The sequence below is a fragment of the Nyctereutes procyonoides genome, unplaced genomic scaffold (genome assembly GCF_905146905.1).
Source record: "Nyctereutes procyonoides isolate TBG_1078 unplaced genomic scaffold, NYPRO_anot_genome, whole genome shotgun sequence".
Taxonomy (NCBI): Eukaryota; Metazoa; Chordata; class Mammalia; order Carnivora; family Canidae; genus Nyctereutes; species Nyctereutes procyonoides.
The window spans coordinates 15607430-15624763 of NW_026575044.1; the positions used below are offsets into that span (position 1 = coordinate 15607430).

At 52.6% G+C, this 17334-nt stretch overlaps 1 protein-coding gene across 1 annotated transcript; it reads right to left on the reverse strand.

The window, feature by feature from the left end:
* Positions 1 to 1382: 1382 nt before the first annotated feature.
* Positions 1383 to 13535, reverse strand: CHRNB2 (cholinergic receptor nicotinic beta 2 subunit). The gene is made up of 6 exons (XM_055324548.1): positions 10085 to 13535; positions 8605 to 8750; positions 8378 to 8422; positions 7825 to 7934; positions 6159 to 7059; positions 1383 to 2954 (listed from the first exon to the last, which is right to left on the reverse strand). The coding sequence occupies exons 1-6, from the start codon at positions 10146 to 10148 to the stop codon at positions 2784 to 2786; spliced, it is 1437 nt and encodes a 478-aa protein (XP_055180523.1). The 5' UTR covers positions 10149 to 13535; the 3' UTR covers positions 1383 to 2783.
* Positions 13536 to 17334: the final 3799 nt, after the last annotated feature.

Below are 17334 nucleotides of genomic sequence, written 5' to 3' on the forward strand. Positions count from 1 at the left end.
GAGCTGGAACTGAATCCTACATGCCCCTGGCTCTCCCTCAGCCTGCCGCGAGGCCCAGTGGTCCCTCCACCTCTGAGTGAGGCTTCCATCAACAGAGGCGCCTTCCCTGCAGGCCAAGGCCCGGGGCTGGGAGGAGACAGGTGTCGTGCCCCCCAATTCCACCCAGAGCCTTCCCTGCCTCAGCCTCCCTACACGGACAGGCCTCCTCCACACAGAAGGCCAGCTGTGAGGCTTCCATGCCTCGTTTGCTTTCAAGTCTTCAGTAACATAGTCTAGCTACTGCCATATGAGACACCTAGCCGCCAAGAAACCACTTTCCTCCTGCAGCACCAGCAACCCGAAGCAGAGTCTGCCCAGGCCCTCTCCTCGGACAAAGTGGTTTTCAGATGGCCTGTGACCCTGCTGTCCAGCCTGCTTCCCCAGCCCAGTGTCTGCAGTGCCCTCTCCACAGTGAGGGCACCCAGCCCTGGGCAGGGGTGGGGAGCCCCAGACAGCACCAAGGGAGGGACAAGGGACCACCCTCAATGGACCTTCCGGTGCTCCCAAGGCTCCAACTCCCATCCATGCCCTCCCCTCCCCACTGCCGGCATGTCCCCACAGAGAGCTGCACCCAGACATGGAGGGGATGGCACTGCCCCAAGGGCCCTGCCCACTCAGCCCCGTCACGGGCGGCCTGTCTTTCCTCAGCAGGCTCGGCCACCCTCACATCATCATTGAGAACGAGCAGGGTCGGAGCCCAGTGCTTGTGCAAAGTGAGGCAGCCATCTCCTGGCCTCAGTTTCCTTACGTGTCAGATGCTCGTGGAGAGCTGGGTAAGCTGGGGCCTGAAGCCCCTTGAGGATTTCTGGTGACCTGCTTGGACCACAGCCATGCATGGGCAGTCCTAAAGCAGGGAGCTGGCAGAGTTGTCCATCAGGCCTCCGTGGCAGAGGCCTCCCCAGGATGAGGCCAGGAGCCCAGGACAGCTAGATGGGAGGCCTCGGGCTGGCACCCCACCCCTGGGGGGAGGGTTCCTCTCCAGTTGCTCTCCCTAGGAATTTGCAGGTGGTACAGGCACAATACAGGCAACTTCCAATTCGCTGCTCTAGAAAAGCAGACAGAAAAGCACTGTCTGCACAGTGCCCAACACCCCTCAGAAGACACGGCATGAGCCGACCTGGGCAGCTGGGGAAAGGTGCTGAGCTGCTCAGCTGCTGGCTTACCATCCATCCGGGGCAGGACTAGGTCAGCCCAGGGGCCCCGAGCTCACCCAGGTTAGGAGGAGCCCAGGGCCAAGCTCAGCCCAGGGCTGGAATGGCGCTTTGCCAAAGGCACACTCCGGAGTGGCACAGCCATCAGACCCACCAAGCCCCCCTGCGATGTTTCTCCCGTGCTCGCCCCCCCCCCCAGGTCCCCACCCTGCTTCAGGGGACTCAGTTTGCACAAGGAAGAGAGAAACAGTTGGGTGAGCCCACTGCACACTTGTCACAGCTCCGCCCTGTGCCAAGTACAGACAGCTTCTTCACGAACCTCCCACCCTCTGTACAGCCAACTCACAAAGGGGGCGCTGCTGTCCCCATGTTACAGATGAGGTCGCTGAGGCCAAGCAAGGCAGAGATGTGCTCCCAGTGGCTGAGAGAGCAGGTGTGAGCCAGGACTCAAATCCACACCGAGACTATCCTACCTGTGGCCTATGCTGCGTGTCCCCCCAGCCTGTCAGTGCCGCCTGCACTGCTGCTGCGCCTACAGAACCTGTGTCCAGCCAGGATCCCGAAGAGAGCATGATCTGCATTGGCCAGCCCTTTGGCTGCACTGGGCACGCTGACCCCTCTGTGACTGGCCATCTGCTGGCCTGGCAATGAGGACCAGCGGGACCCCAAATCAGACCCAGTCACGGGTCAGGGGTGGGGGCAGAAGGCCCATAGGAGGTCTGTTTCCTAGGCTAAGAAGCCAGGTGGTCCCCAGCTAGTCGCCGGGAGCAGGGTCAAGACACAGCCTCCTAAGCCCACAGGACAGAAGCAGACGCCGTGCTTCCTGAGGAGCCAATGACAGCAAGGAGGATCTGCTTCACCCCGGCTGGTGGGGAGGGTGGGCAGCGCTGCAGGCAGAAAGGCTGGGGCTGCTTAGAGCTAACAGCATTACTTGACTGACCCCTGCCACCCGGGCAGTTCCTGCAGGGAGGGACAACCGTGAGTTCGCATGTTGTGCAGAGTTGCAAGGACCTGGGTGGGCTCTGCGCAGGTCACCGGAAGACATGGAACCAGGGGCTCCTTTGCTGCCCAGCCCAGTTTGAGCAAGAAAGGAAGTGGGGGGACATGCAGGGACAGGGTGCAGGACCTGGGGCTAGGCTCCAGAGCCCATGGAAGCAAGGGGCTGAGGGGCCTCGGAGGCCCCCTAGGGGTCTGACCACAGCCCAGAGGCCAAGTCCTTAGGAAGGGGCCGAGTCGAGTCCCACAGGGTCCTCCTCCTGCTCGTCCCTCAGATCTACTATGACGTCAGCCCACCACATACTGTCAGTTTGGCACCGCGTCAGAGGCCCTGGGGCTGTGTCCCCTTCATGCTTTCCTGGGGTGGGACGCCCCACATCCACACCCTCAGCCTCCATGCCTGACCAGCAGCACTAGTGTGGGGCTGGGGCAGGGCAGCAGCCGGTTGGGCCTGGGGGTGTGCTGGGAGGGGCTCAGGTGGCGGGAAGGCTGGATTGGGGGCAGCACAACCCCCCACCTGTAGCCTCCCTGTCCCTCCTCTCCCCAAACTACTGTCAACGGAGAGCGGGGTGGAGGAGCTGAGAGCTGGGGAGGGCCTCACTTGGCGCTGGGGGCCGAGTGGTCCGTGTGCAGGAAGGTGGCAGCGGAATAGTTCTGGAACAGAGGTTGCAGGAACATGCCGATAGTGCCAAACACACAGACGAAGACAAAGATCCAAAGGAACAGGCGGTCGATCACCATGGCGACATACTTCCAGTCCTCACTCACCTGCACAGATGAGACAAGGGAGGCCGGGTTATGAATCGCACAGTGCAGGACAGGAGTGTGGATAGGAAATCGCAGGTCTCACCACACACATACCCTCCCTGCTCTGCGACCCTCCATGACCCCAGAGCGCAGCTCCAAACTTATCTGCTGAAAAGCCTCTAGCAGCCCCACCACCTCCCGGGGTCATCCAAACTCCCAAATTTGGGTTCAAGACCCACCCACGACAAATCTGAGCCTCCACATGTGCTGTCCTCTCCTGCCTGAGACCCCAGACTTACCACAGCTCGGTGCATGCTCTCACACATTGCTGTGCCTTTCTTTCTACCATTCCGGCCTTCCCTTCCTCTGCCTGATAAACTCCTACACATCCTCTACAGCCCAAACTAAACGTTACCTCTTCTATGAAGTGATCTTTGCTGACACTCTCTGCACTCTCTCAGCAGTGTGGACATGTCTTGATCACAGTACGGCCTCCCCAGCCCACCCCAGCCAGCGTTGAGCTCCTAAATGACAGAGATCCTACCAGATGCATTCTGTAATCCCAGCACCTGCAACAGAGTGCTGGTACCTGGGTGTCCCTGCAGGCCTCCCTCCTTATGTGACTACCTGGGAGCCCCGTCCAATGGTGCCACCTCCACACACAGGCAACCCCAGTGTGAGGACTGGTCCCTGGAAAAAGGACATCTAGGTCGGACAGCTGTCACAGGGCCTGCTTCCAGGGCTGGCCTCCCCTCAGAGCTCCTTCACTCAGCCCGAGTCAGGGCCTTGGCACACATCCCCCTGGGGGCCTGAGAAGGAGGCCGTTGTGTCCGTTGACCTGGTCAACCACTGAGTAACAGGTTTGTCCATGCCATGCTGGTTACTGCTGTGGCTTACTGTCCACCAAGGGAAGGGGGCCCAAATAAAATAATCACATGCCAGTGGGTGCTTCTAAGGAAAGTCTGGGCCGAGACACTTGGAGGGGTGTAGCCTGGGATGGCCTCTTTGAGGAAGTGACATCTGAGGTCACATCTGAAAAGCAAGAAGGAGCCAGCTGTGGCAGGAACAAAGTGGAGAAAGAGACAAGCAGGCAAACCCAAACTGAGGGCCTGCATCCCTCAAAATGTTGATGCCATGAAAACCAAAGCTGAGAAACTGTTGCAGATCGAAGGAAAAGAAAGACAGAACAGCTAAATGCAACTTGAGAACCTGATCAGGATGGGAGAGCGCTCCAAAGGACATTGCTGAGAAAGCTAGAAAACTTTTTTAAGATCTATTTATTTGTGGGTTTTTTTAAAGATTTTATTTGTTTATTCATGAGAGACACACAGAGAGATGCAGAGACATAGGCAGAGGGAGAAACGGGCTCCTCACAGGGATCCTCAAACTGGGATCACTCACAGGGATCCCCTCACTCGATCCCCAAACTGTGATCACACTCTGACACAAAGGCAGACGCTCAACCGCTGAGCCACCCAGGCTTCTCTATTTGTGAGAGAGAGAGAGAAAATGCACAGATGGGGGGGTTGGGGAGGGGGCAGAGGAACAGAGAATCTCAAGTGGACGCCACACTGAGCGCAAAGTCAGACACAGGACCCCATCACAACCCTTGAGTTTATGACCTGAGCTGAAACCAAAAGTTGGACACTTAACCAAGTGAGCCACCCAGGAGCCCCAAGACCTGGAAATTTTTTTTTACGATGAAATAAATAAATAAATAAATAAATAAATAAATAAATAAATAAATAAATAAAATTAAAAATAAAAATATTTTTTTATTTATTCATGAGAGACAGAGAGGCAGAGACACACAGGCAGAGGGAGAAGCTCACAGGGAGCCCAATGTGGAACTGGATCCCGGGAATCCGGGATCATGCCTTGAATCAAAGGCAGACACTCAACTGCTGAGCCACCCAGGTATCCCCTGAAAACTTTTAATATGGATTCTGTATCAGTTAAAGATATTATATGGATGTTGATTTTCCTGAATTTGATCATTGATCCTAGTTATGCAAGACAACATCCCTACTGTCAGGACAGTGAAGTATTCAGGATAAATGGTCACAGTGTCTGCAACTTTCTCTCAAACAGGAGAGCAAATGTTAATAGCAATAATAATACTTTTCTTTCAAAAGATTTGGGAGGGGAGAGAAAGAGAATAAGGGGAGAGGCAAAGGGGGAGGGAAAGAATCTCAAGTAGACTCCTCACTGAGCACAGAGCCAGATGCGGGGCTCAATCCCAGAACTTTGAGATCATGACCTGAGCCAAAATCAAAAGTCGGATGCTTACCTGACTGAGCCACCCAGGCACCCCAGTAATAATATTTTTTAAAAGGAAAAGAAGAAGGGCATTCCAGGCAGAAAATCCTGAGCCAGGGAGGAGAAGACACAAGATTTGAGAAGGAGATATTGTCTATTTGGATGGAAGAGAATAAAGCTGATTCAGGAAGACCAAGCAAGAGATTCTGCATGGTCCAGCAAGAGCTGGTGGAGGCCTAGGGCCAGGGGAGTACCCTGGAGATGGACGAGGAAGGAAACAGCTGAGAAGTATTGTGGACATTGTGCTCACAGGACAGGCCTTCAGCTGATGTGCACGGAGGGGACGGTTAGAGAGAGGAGTCAAGAATCACTCCAGGCTTTCAGTCTGAACTGCTGGGTGGACGATGATGCCATTTACTAAAAGATAAGGAGACTGCAGGAGAAGCCGGATGGTGGCGGGATGTGGATGGAACACCACACCCAGCTAAGTCTGAGAGGCCTTGCGCCCAGCTCCGTGCTCCTGTCTCCGGGGCCTGGCCTGCCCTCCGCCCATCAGGAAAGCTCCCCTCTTGGAAGAAAAGAGCCGCCGGTGTGTGCACAGCGGGGGATGCTCTGGGAAGCCCCAGCCTCCACCTACCCCTCCTCCAAACCGAGGCCCAAGACGAAGGAAAGAGGTGTGGACTTGGGCCCCTGCCCCCCACCTCACGGAACCCCTTCACCTCCCACCTTTGACCTCCAATTCTGTCTGCCATGAGGCGCACGAGGGACTCCTCCAGGCACCAGCTCGAACTTGGGGGACCAGAGGGCCTTGGGTCTCTGAGGGGTCATGGCTTCCCCCGTGTCCCCCTACCCTATCGCCACCGGCACGTCCCGCCCCGGCCTGTCGGACTCCTACTGACGCCACTCCCTGCGCCGCCGCCTCCTGGAAGCCCACCGATGTTAGCCCCCCGCAGCCGCGGCACTCACGCTCTGGTCGTCATCCTCATTGCGCACGTGGTCCGCGATGAAGCGCACGCCATCCACTGCCGAGCGGAGGCCACAGCCATCTGTCCCCACCCCGCCGCGCGCAGACCTGGAGTACGACTCCCCCGGGGCTTCTCGGAAGAGGAGGGCGCCCGCCTCGCGCTCGCGCTGCCGCCGCCTTAGGCGCAAGCGCTGGCGGGCACAACGGTGGCGCGGCTGCTGCATGAAGAGCAGCGTGGGCAGCTTCTCCAGGAAGATCACCTTGACCCAGGGCGCCATGGTGTGCGTGGTGGGCGAGCGGTGGTGCACGTTGAGCACGCAGACGCTGGTGACGATGGAGAAGGTGACCAGCACCATGGTAAACATGAGGTACTTTCCAACGAGCGGCACGTCTAGGGATGTGGGCGGCACGATCTTGGAGATGAGCAGCAGGAAGACGGTGAGCGCCAGCAGCACAGAGATGCACAGTGTCATCTTCTCGCCGCAGTCAGATGGCAGGTAGAAGACCAGAATGGCCAGCGAGGTGATAAGCACGCAGGGGATGATGAGGTTGATGGTGTAGAAGAGTGGCTTGCGCCGGATGATGAAGTCGTACGTGATGTCCACGTAGGTGGAGTCGTCTGGGTTCTCGTTGCGCCTGCCGGGCAGCGCCACGATGTCCCACTCACCACTGGGGGTGAAGTCGTCCAGGCTGGCCACGTCACTCTTGAGCACCAGGTCGATCTCTGTCCGATCATAGGTCCACGAGCGGAACTTCATGGTGCAGTTCTGTTGGTCAAAGGGGAAGTGCTTGACTTCGATCTTGCATGCGCTCTTGTAGATGGCTGGCGGCAGCCAAAAGATGCTGCCATCATAGGAGACCACGGCGTTGGAATAGAAGGACACCTCGTACATGCCGTCAGCACTGTCAAGAGATGAGCACGGTAAGCCGGGCTCAAGCACTCCTGCACCCCAGCCATCAACTCTGCCCTGAGCGGGAAGAGAGGAAAGCCAAGGGAGATAGTGGGAAACCCTCTGGGCAGGAAACCCAGGTCTGAGGGTAACCATCTGGGGCATCCAGAGGTGGGGCAGGAGCTGAGCAAGAAGAGGATATGGGTGAGTTGGTGGCCAGGAGGCCCCTGAGGCCTTTTGGAGGCAGAAAAGGGTGGATGAGGGGGGCTGTCTGCTACTTGTTGTGCATTGTGCCAGCTGGTTGCTCCACGCGAGTTTGGAGAAGTTGAGGGAGCCATGGGGGCCAGAGTAAGGAGCACCAAGCTATGAGGGGGACAGAGGTCAGTGGGAGAGGAGATGCACCTCACTAGTGATTTGGGATCTCAGAGGTAAGTGGGATTATTGCAGGAAAGAGAAACTGGTTCTTTGACCCTGGACAATCCTCTAGGAAAGCCTATTCTTGAGTCAGTATAGACACTGGGGCTGTCAATCTTTATTTATATCCCACTGCAGCTCCAAACCGTGGGACTCATGTTGGCTGGGAGGGACCTGGCTATGACCCAGATTACCTTGTAGTCATCCAAGTTCTCCACATTACACTTCACCAGTCTGGTTCTGTGCCAGTGACAAGTCCCTACTGTCCTGCAGCATGAGCTAATTTACATTCCTTAAGACCCCTTCCCTCCCAGAGCATTCTTGTGGTGTCCTCCAGCCTTCTCATTGCTCCAAGGCCACCTACTTGTTGTATAGGACCACGTCTGGGAGCCAGATGTGTTTGGAAGGGAGCCGAACTTTCTTCATGTTGTCAAACTCCTCAGGCTTCCAGGTAAGGCGATAGTCCTCCCATTCCTGGGACAGGGAGAGAGGGAGCATTACCAGCCCGTGCCCTTGGTGAGGCTCAAGGTCAAGGACAAGGGAGGGGGCAGTCTAGCTTGAGGAGGTTTTCAAAATCCATCCCCTCCCCACAGTGACTTTTCTGTTCAGCAGATGTGGCTCATAAGACACTTTCTCATTTAATTTGCACATCTAAGCCAAGATATTAGAATCTACATTTTACAAACAGGAAAATGAATCTTATAGAATTTAACATATCAAAGTCAAAGAGCTGGTGAGTGGAAGAACCAAGTTTCAGATCCAGTTATTTAGCACTCCAACAAATCTATATCTTTCTGCCTTTTTTGAGGAGATTAAAAGAAGGAAAAGCACATGCGAAAAAGAGAGAGAGAGAGAGAGAGAGAGAGAGAGAGGAAAGAGGAGACCAGGGATGTGGACTGGGCAGGAAAAGCACTAACCTGGGTCAACCAGACATTGGTGGTCATGATCTGCTCCCGCTCATGCTGCAGGGAAGAAGAGAAGCTGCCAAGAAGGCCCCCCAGCCTGCAGGCTCACCACAACCACCCATGGCCCTTCCCATAGCTCCCCAAGCCTTGGGAACTACAGAGGAATAAGCACACATGTGAATCCATTCTGGCTGTTCTGACTTCCATAGCTGGGCAGAGAGTTTGGGACCCCCACTCACCACACTAATGAGCTGGGCCAGGGACACCATGAGCTGTACCGTCACCAGCTCAGAGCCATTGGTGGCCGGGCGAATGAGCTTGTTGTACCGGGAAGGATCCAGGAGATGCTCCACTAGCCGCTCCTCTGTGTCAGTGCCCCAGACTCCTGGGCAGGGGGGTGGGGGGGTTGGCAGGAAGGAAGGAAGTAGGCAAGGAGGGCCCACCTAGCATCCCACTCTCTCTAGACCAGTGGGGCAACCAGGCCAAAACAGGAGCTTCCCACCACTCCATCCCTAAGGGTACAGCAAAATACTTATGTTATCCCATGGGGTCCCTCATAGAGAAGCACTTCTATGAGTTCACTGGCTGGGGACACCACACAGATGTCTCCAGACTAAAAACCCAGTCTTCTAGGTTAGTGGAAGCCTGCTCTTCCTGCAAGATCTCAGACCGTGGCTTCAAAAAACATGAGATTTGGGATCCCTGGGTGGCGCAGCGGTTTGGCACCTGCCTTTGGCCTAGGGCGTGATCCTGGAGACCCAGGATCGAATCCCACATCGGGCTCCCGGTGCATGGAGCCTGCTTCTCCCTCTGCCTATGTCTCTGCACCTCTCTCTCTCTCTCTCTCTCTGTGACTATCATAAATAAATAAAAATTTTAAAAAAACCATGAGATTTCATGTTTTTATGGCTTCTCCTAAAAGATCTCTCCAATTCAAGGAGGGTTTTGGGTGGTGGTGAAAGGGAACAGTTCCTTATGTTCCACAACCTTTCTCCTCAGTCCAGGTCCGTGTATACAAGGAACATGAGGTGCCTCCACACGTGACTTTCGGTTTTGACCCCATCCCATCCCCACCTTCAAAGACACTGATTTGGGGTGGATGGCTGGGCTGCCTGTGCTGTGTGTCAGTCCCCAATTCCACACACACGGGAGCCCACCTCCCATGAGATGGCATGCAGGTGTGGGAAGCTTGTTTAGTTGTCTAATCACTTTGTACCTGCCCCTGCATAGACTGTCCTGCAACTCTGCACAAATGTACCCCACTCCCTCAGAGCTCCAGCCTGGCCCTCAGAGCTCCAGCCTGGCAGAGCGTCTTCCCTTGAAAGTCTTGTATCCCACCCTACAAGAGAGTCGAGAAGTCACTCAGTCCCCTTCCTGTTTGGTCCCTGTGGAGTGGCCAGACTTAGGAACCCAATGTGGGGCACAGGAAATGATGGAGCACTAAGGGAAGGTGCCCATCCAGGTAGAGTTCTGGAGATAATGTTTCACGAGAAGTCAAATGGCATCTCAACCACAGAGTGTGCGCTCCTGCCACCCCAGAAAGCCTGGGGAGACACCCCCCCCCCCCCCGCCAGTGCCCCTGCCATCCCCACCATTGCCCAGATCCCCCTCGATTCCTTGCGTCGCCTACTCCTGCGAGAACGTCATCATTCCAGCTCGGTCTTCCTGGCGCCCCCCACCTCTGGGGATCCCCCTTCCAGCTAGAAGCGCGGTCCTTACCTGAGTGCAGCCCAAGGAGGCCAAAGCCCAGCAGCAGCGCTGCGGGCCCGGAGCGCGTTGCCATGCCGCGGGCGGGGCGCTGTCCGCGGTGCTGAAGCCGCGCCCGCGCCGCCAGAGGGGCCCTGCGCGGGGCCGCGGGGCGTCGGGGGTCCGGGGCTACGGGGCTGCGGTCGTCCGGGGCTATGGGGCTGCGGGAGAGACCAGGCTTCTTGCTAGCACCGGCCTGAGCAGACGGAGGCTTTTCCGGCTGCTCTTGCCGGGAACACAACTCGGACGGTGAGGGGGAGGAGTCTCCGCCCCGGAGGCGGAAGCGCCAGAGCCCAGAAAAAAAGGGGCGTCCCTGGGTGGGACGTTCTGCTGCTCAGCCAGCTCACCGGATGGGGGAGTGCTGGAGCCTGCAGTGGGGGCAGGGACCGGGAGGACTCTGAGAAGGGCGGGAAGCAGCAGCGCGGGGAAGACCATTAGGTCAGGACCCGGCGGGGAGTCGGGAGGAGTTTCTGGGGCTCCCGTCTTCCTTCTTTGCTCTTACTAATCCAAATGATACTGATTCTCTGGGAGACTCAGGATGCAGCTAAGAAAATGCATTGTAGGCCCTTCCAGAAAGAGACAGGGGCTGTGGGTTTGCTATTTTTAAAAAGCAAACAACTTCAGAGTCTGGAAACAGTCATCTGTCCCCTTCTCTGCGTCTGAAAACTCCCTTAAAGGCCAAGCTTCCTGCCCTCCCCCAGGGGCCTGAAAAGAAAGCAACTTTCACGATTGGAAGGGTAAGTGGCCCTTACTCCCTTTCACTGCGGGGTTTGGCTTCTGTGTTACAAAGGGGATCCAAGGACCATTTTCACAGAGGCCGACCTAAGAATGAAGCTAATGCAAAGAAGAGCAAACGTGAGACAGAGGATTCACAACCCAATGACATCTTTGACCAGGAAAGCCCTGCACTTTCAGCTTCTGAGTCAATCAAGTCTTCCCTTTTCTCTTAGGTGGATTTTTGTCACTTGCAACTAAAAGATTCCTGACTAAAGCAGCCTTATCATACGTCCAGGCTCTTTTTCCATCTCTGCCTCCTCCTTCAACCTGGTCTGGACCACTATACCCAGCTCCACATCCCACTGCTGGTGAGGTCTCTAAGACTCTGAACACTCTAAGACTATGAATACTCTCCACCCCACATCTGTCCCATCCTCCACACTTCAGGGCCTTTTAAACATGTAGTTCCCTTGGCTATTTTATCACATTTCCCCTCAGCCGCTTTTTTTTTTTTTTTAAGATTTTGTTTATTTACTCATGAGAGAGAGAGAAGTAGAGACACAGCCAGAGGGAGAAGCCGGCTCCATGCAGGAGCCCAATGTAGGGCTTGATCCCAGGACCTGGGATCATCCCGAGCTAAAGGCAGATGCTCAACTGCTGAGCCACCCAGGCGTCCCCCCTCAGCCACCTCCTAATGAACTTTGATCACTTGACAGAAGTGTCACTTCTTCAAGGAAGCTGTGCCCTGCTGTACGTTTGCAAAGCTGCCCAGTGAAGAAAGGAGTCAACCAAAGGCAGTGGCTGCCTCTACTGCTAGACCACGAACCAGCACAGGGCCAGTCTGGTCATGACAGCTCAACAATAAGCAAAGGGGCTGGTATAGGACCAACATCTTCTAGTGTAGGGAAAATTCCTTATTTATTTTTAAACAGTTTGAAGATTTTATTTATTCATGAGAGACACAGAGAAAGGCAGAGACATAGGCAAAAGGAGAAGCAGACTCCCTGTGGGGAGCTCGATGTGGGACTTGATCCCAGGACCCTGGGACCACGACCTGAGCCTAAGGCAGATGCTCAACCACTGGGCTCAACCACCCAGGCACCCAGGAAATTCCTTTTTAAAAACTCAGCTAAAATCAACTTATTTAACATGCCCTGTTCCTCAAATTGAACAGCAAAAACAAGACAAGTACCAGAAAGGGAGAAGTGGGTGGCCACAGACCCTATAATGCACATGGTAGTGGGGGCTAAGACCTGCAGCACAAGCTCCAGGAAAAACGGATGCATGAACATGTAATGATCTTTTAAGAATCAAAGAGATCTTGGAAGCGTGGAAAGGAGTGGAGAAGAAAAGCCTTAAGGAAAAGAGAAGAAATGTGTGCCACTACTGTATTTGATGAAAGGGTCAAAGGTGGGGAAAAGACCCACCTTCAACAATTCAGATCAACATTTGTTGGGTTTCTAGTGGTTATCAAGGATTGTATATGTGTTGATACAGTGACCAAAGGACCCAGCTATTAAGGAGATCACAGTGTGGTGGCTATTCAGGCAGAGAAGTGAACAAGGTGCAAGGAGGAGGGGAAGGTAACAGTGCCTGAGCATCTGCAAGAAGTGGAGATGAAACAGATTTCAGAGGAGGAAGTTTGCAACACAGGTGCCTTAAAGGCATTTCAAAGTCCTTACCAACAGGACCAGTGACTACACACGCAGATATACTTGGTACTTAGCACTTTTTTCTTTTGGTGGATGCACAGTGACTGAGGAAAGCTCCTATGAAAATCTCTCTCTGGAGTGGTTGCTGGTTTCTGGGATGATGGACCAGATGGTCATCTGCTTGCTTGCTTGCTTGAAGCTCTTGACAGCTCCTTGGCGCTCCTTTCAGGCCATCTATGTGGCCTGTTCACCGTGGCCTCTATCTTTTCTTTTGAGATTCCCCAGCTTTTGCTTCACTTTTTTTTTTTTAAGATTTTATTTATTTATTCATGAGAGATAGAGAGAGAGGCAGAGACACAGGAAGAGGGAGAAGCAGGCTCCATGCAGGGTGCCCAATGTGGGACTCCATCCTGGGTCTCCAGGAACAGGCCCCAGTCCAAAGGCAAATGCTCAACCCCTGAGCCACCCAGGCATCCCCCCCCCTTTTTTTTTTAAATACAATACAGAACACTTCACGAATTTGCAGGTCAGCCTTGCCCAGGGGCCATGCTACTCTACTGTTTTAGTCTATGTGCTGAGAAGTGAGCTTTACTTCAAGTTTAATTCCAGCTCAGCAGGAGTCCTCTGAGTACAACCACCCAGTGGCCAAGGAGAGCTGGACTGCCTTCCCTCATGTCTCACACACGCTTGCTCCTCGCACACCCACAAAAAGAAAGGCAGTCAGGGAGAGAATCATGCAGGGATGCTCAGATCTAGAAGGCTCAGCCCCGAAGCAAAACTGTGACCAGGAAAAGTTCTGGTGGGACACTCCATTGCCTCTGATGGTAAGGGACATTTTCTCTTGTGAAGCACTACAATTAATGCTACTTTCTTTTAAGTTATTTTAAAATTAAAAACTATTTAACTGTTAAAAAAAAAACTATTTAACTGTTAAAAACTATCACCACAGTAATACATATTCATGAAGACCGATTGGAAAACACCAATTAGCTACACAAAGTCCAAAAGGTTCATAATCCTACCTCTTAGGAAAAAATAACTGTTAGCACTTTACATATAAATATTTAAATATTTATACATTAATAAAATATATACAGTATACATATAATATCTATGACAAGTATCTATACGAATATTATGTACCTCTAAATTTACCTATGTGTACTTAGATATTATATGCAAAACATATATAAATTACAAGTGCACAGCTAAATTTTCACATGAACACATCCATTAGTCCCACCCATATAAAAAAAAAAAATAGAACATTACCAAGATCCAGAATTTCCCATTATGTTCCCTCCCAGTCATTATTCCCTCCTTTTCAAAAGGAACATGATAGAGGGAGGGCAGAGTTGGAGGGGAGGCTGCTTAAAGTTCTAGAACTAACAGAGATCATGAGTATACAATACTGTTGATGTATGGAATGCCACTGGACTGTACACTTTAAAGTGGTTACAATGTGTAAATCCTATGTTACACGTTTTCCCACAATTAAAAAAAAACTGAAAAAAAAAAAACCCCAGTATTCTAACAGAACACATTGGCTTTACCTGCTAAATTTTATATAAATGGAGTCATTGGGGTACCTGGGGGGAGCTCAGTCAGTCAAGAGTCTGCCTTCGGCTCAGGTCATGATCTCAGGGTCCTGGGATTGCATTCTGTATCGGGCTCCCTGCTCAGCAGGGAATCTGTTTCTCCCTCTCCCTCTGCCCTCTCCCCACTCCTGGTCTCTCTCACAAAAATAATCTTTAAAAAAAAAAAGTAAATGGAATCAGAATCTTTGTGTGTGTGGCTTTTTTAGACATGACATTAGTGCGACTTGTGGGCCCTGCTGAACATGCTCCCCTGTGTGAATATGCCCTTGTTCATCCACACCACTACTGTCAGATTTGTGTTGTTTCCTGTTTTGAATTATTAAAAATAATACTGCCATAAACGTACTTGTTCATGTTTTTGGTGTACAAAAATATGCATTTGTTGGGTTCATAACTAAGTCACGTACATTTTTACTCATTTTTTTAAAAAGGAACATCCCGTAAATCTAGACTCGTAACCTTCCTTTTCTATTTACTGTTCCTCCAACACCTCTCTATGCTGGTGAGTATTCTTTGGTAACTACTGTTAATTGCTGCACTGTGTTCTACTGCAGGTAAGTTTCTGCACATTTCTTTAATAATTTCCAAATGACATTGCTGGATCAAAGATTTTTACATTTAATTACTGATGTATTGGTAAACTGATACTATCTGGGTTGCCCTGGGGCTTCAGCCTAAAATTCCAGGGTTGAACACCTCCACACTCTTAGGATCTTGTCTATGCTGAGCCTTCACCTATCCTCTCTTCTACCTTACCTTTCCTCCGGATCTCCTTCTACTTTGGGACTCAGTTCTCTCAGACTGTCCCCCCATTTCCATCTAAGTAGGTTCCTCACATTCCATCTTGGGAGTTAACTCTGGTATCACCCTTTAAGGCTCCTGCTGCTCTTGATCCCTATTGTGTTCATCACATTGCCTTACAGTGATCCAATTTACCCATCACCATGTGCTTCTGAGGGCAGGAGTAAGAGACACAAGGGAAAACCATCCGTGAGCAGCAGCTGTCGTGGAAGGAGCCTCTGCTCTGTGCCAGGAGTCACTGCCTCCCAGTGTTCACGACAGTCCCTGGCAAAGAGCAAGAGCTCAGGATGTATTTGTTGAGTCTGGGACAGAATACTATGCTTCTGGGAGCAAGTCAAAAGAGAAAGCCACTCACTTTGTCCCGAACAGGCACATGTCCTCACTTCAATAACACATGGCCTTTTGGAGAAAAAACAAAAATCTCTATACTTTACTTTTCATAGAGCAGCCAAAATGACCTTTTAACATTTTCAATCAGATCATGCCATTCCTAGCTTAAAATCTTAAGTGGTTTCCCAATGTACTGTAAATAAAACCCAGACAACCTTTCACCACTGGCCCCCTTTCCTCCCCTCTCTCCTCTTAGGAGACGGTACGCAGACTCTCTACTTTCCAAAACTTAAAAATCCCTTATCATGTACACCATTCTAAGCACTTTTCATGTCATCCCACCCGGTCTCCTCAGACACCAGGACAATCTCCCCGTTCCAGGAACAGAAACCAAAGCAGACAGGCTGAGCAACTTGCCTGGTCAACATCTTCCTTGATCTTAAAGGAAAGCCCAAGCTCCTACACACAGTTTTGAACATCTGCTAGGATGTAACCTCTGCCTGCTGTATGTGCACCCATCACCCTAGCTCTTCTTCTAACCTGCCACCGTCCTAACCTCTAAACCTCCCCACACACCATACCTTCGGCCTGGGACAGCACCCAGCCCTTTCCTCCCTACAGAAGGCAACTCATCAGTCAGAATGTTGCATGCTGCTTGTTCAGGGGAGCCTCCCACTGGACTAGATGCAGGGAAAGGGCAGGACGGGCCCCTCACGTCCAGCACGTATAGGTGCTCAGTAAGCATGATAAATCTAGTGAGTCAGTGGGTGTTAAAGAGGTCACCTTTGCTGTATCTAACTCCCCCAGTGAAATGCAGGCCCCACTAGAGCAGGGAGCTTTGTTTTATTCACTCCTGCTTCCTGAGCATCTAAGGGTTCATTAAATAATTGTTAAGTACCAGTTGCTTTTATGCCTGATGCCCCTGCCCTGCATGTGTCAGCAGAACGCTACATAGCACTCCCTACCAGGCTTCCTCCAGAGGGCTCTTCCTGCCAGAGCTGCACCAGCAGAGACGGGAAGTTACAGGTCTGTCCTCACTGCAGGACCTGTCTGCACAGCACTGTGGAAACATCTCCTCACCTTGTTTTCTTCTAAGTAAAATTCTTTATAAAATACGGAGTTCAGAGGCGCCTCAGTGGGTTAAGTGTGGGACTCGGTTTGGGTTCAGATCATGACCTCACCGTGATGAAAGTGAGCCCCGCCTCTGGCTCTGCCTGGAGCTGAGCTGCTTAGAATTCTGTCTCCCCTCTCCCTCTGCCTCTTCCTCCCTCCTGCTCACTTTGAATTACAAATAAGTAATTTAAAAAGAAAAATAAATAAATAAAAATAAGGGCAGCCTGGGTAACTCAGAGGTTTAGCGCCGCCTTCAGCCCAGGGCCTGATCCTGGAGACCCGGGATGGAGTCCCATGTCGGGCTCCCTGCATGGAGCCTGCTTCTCGCCTGTGTCCTTGCCTCTCTTTCCTCCTGTGTCTCTCATGAATAAACAAAATCTTAAAAAATAAAAAAATAAAAAATAAAAATATGGAATTCGGGATTTCCCTAATGGTTTCATTTGTGGGATTCTCTCGTTTGGACTGGAGTCAAGCCGTGTGAAACCTCTGGAGAAAGCACCAGGGGAGGCCGAGGGGCAGGCAAGGCCCACGGGCAAGGCCAGCAGCTGCTAGGAGCCTGTGTCCTTTCCCCTCTTGCAAACACGGATAAGACGCCGTCCTCACAGAGCTGGGGAGAGGGAGTGATAGAAACGCTTGCAGGATACCAAGACAGGCAGGGCTAGGTCAGGGGTTGTTGAGGCTACGGGCTCGCATCCCCAGACATGAAAATGACGGGAAAAGGAGGCTCGGCCCCCGAAAGACATAATTAGCCCCAAGAACAGAACACGGCATCCAACCTCGGCTCCTGGCTCCCGGAGCTCCACAGCCAAGATGGCCTTTATCACAGGAGCGAGAGCGCAGTCCACTCCCAACAAAGCTTGGTCTTCCCTGCCGGCCCCGGGGGAAGGGGGGGGGCGGCAGGCCGCGAGGTCGGTGGGCAGAACTCTCCTGGCCCCGGCCCCCCCTACGCCCCTCGCACCCTCGGTGACGGTATCCTCTGGCGGGGGCCAGGGCCACCGCCGGGGAAGAGGGA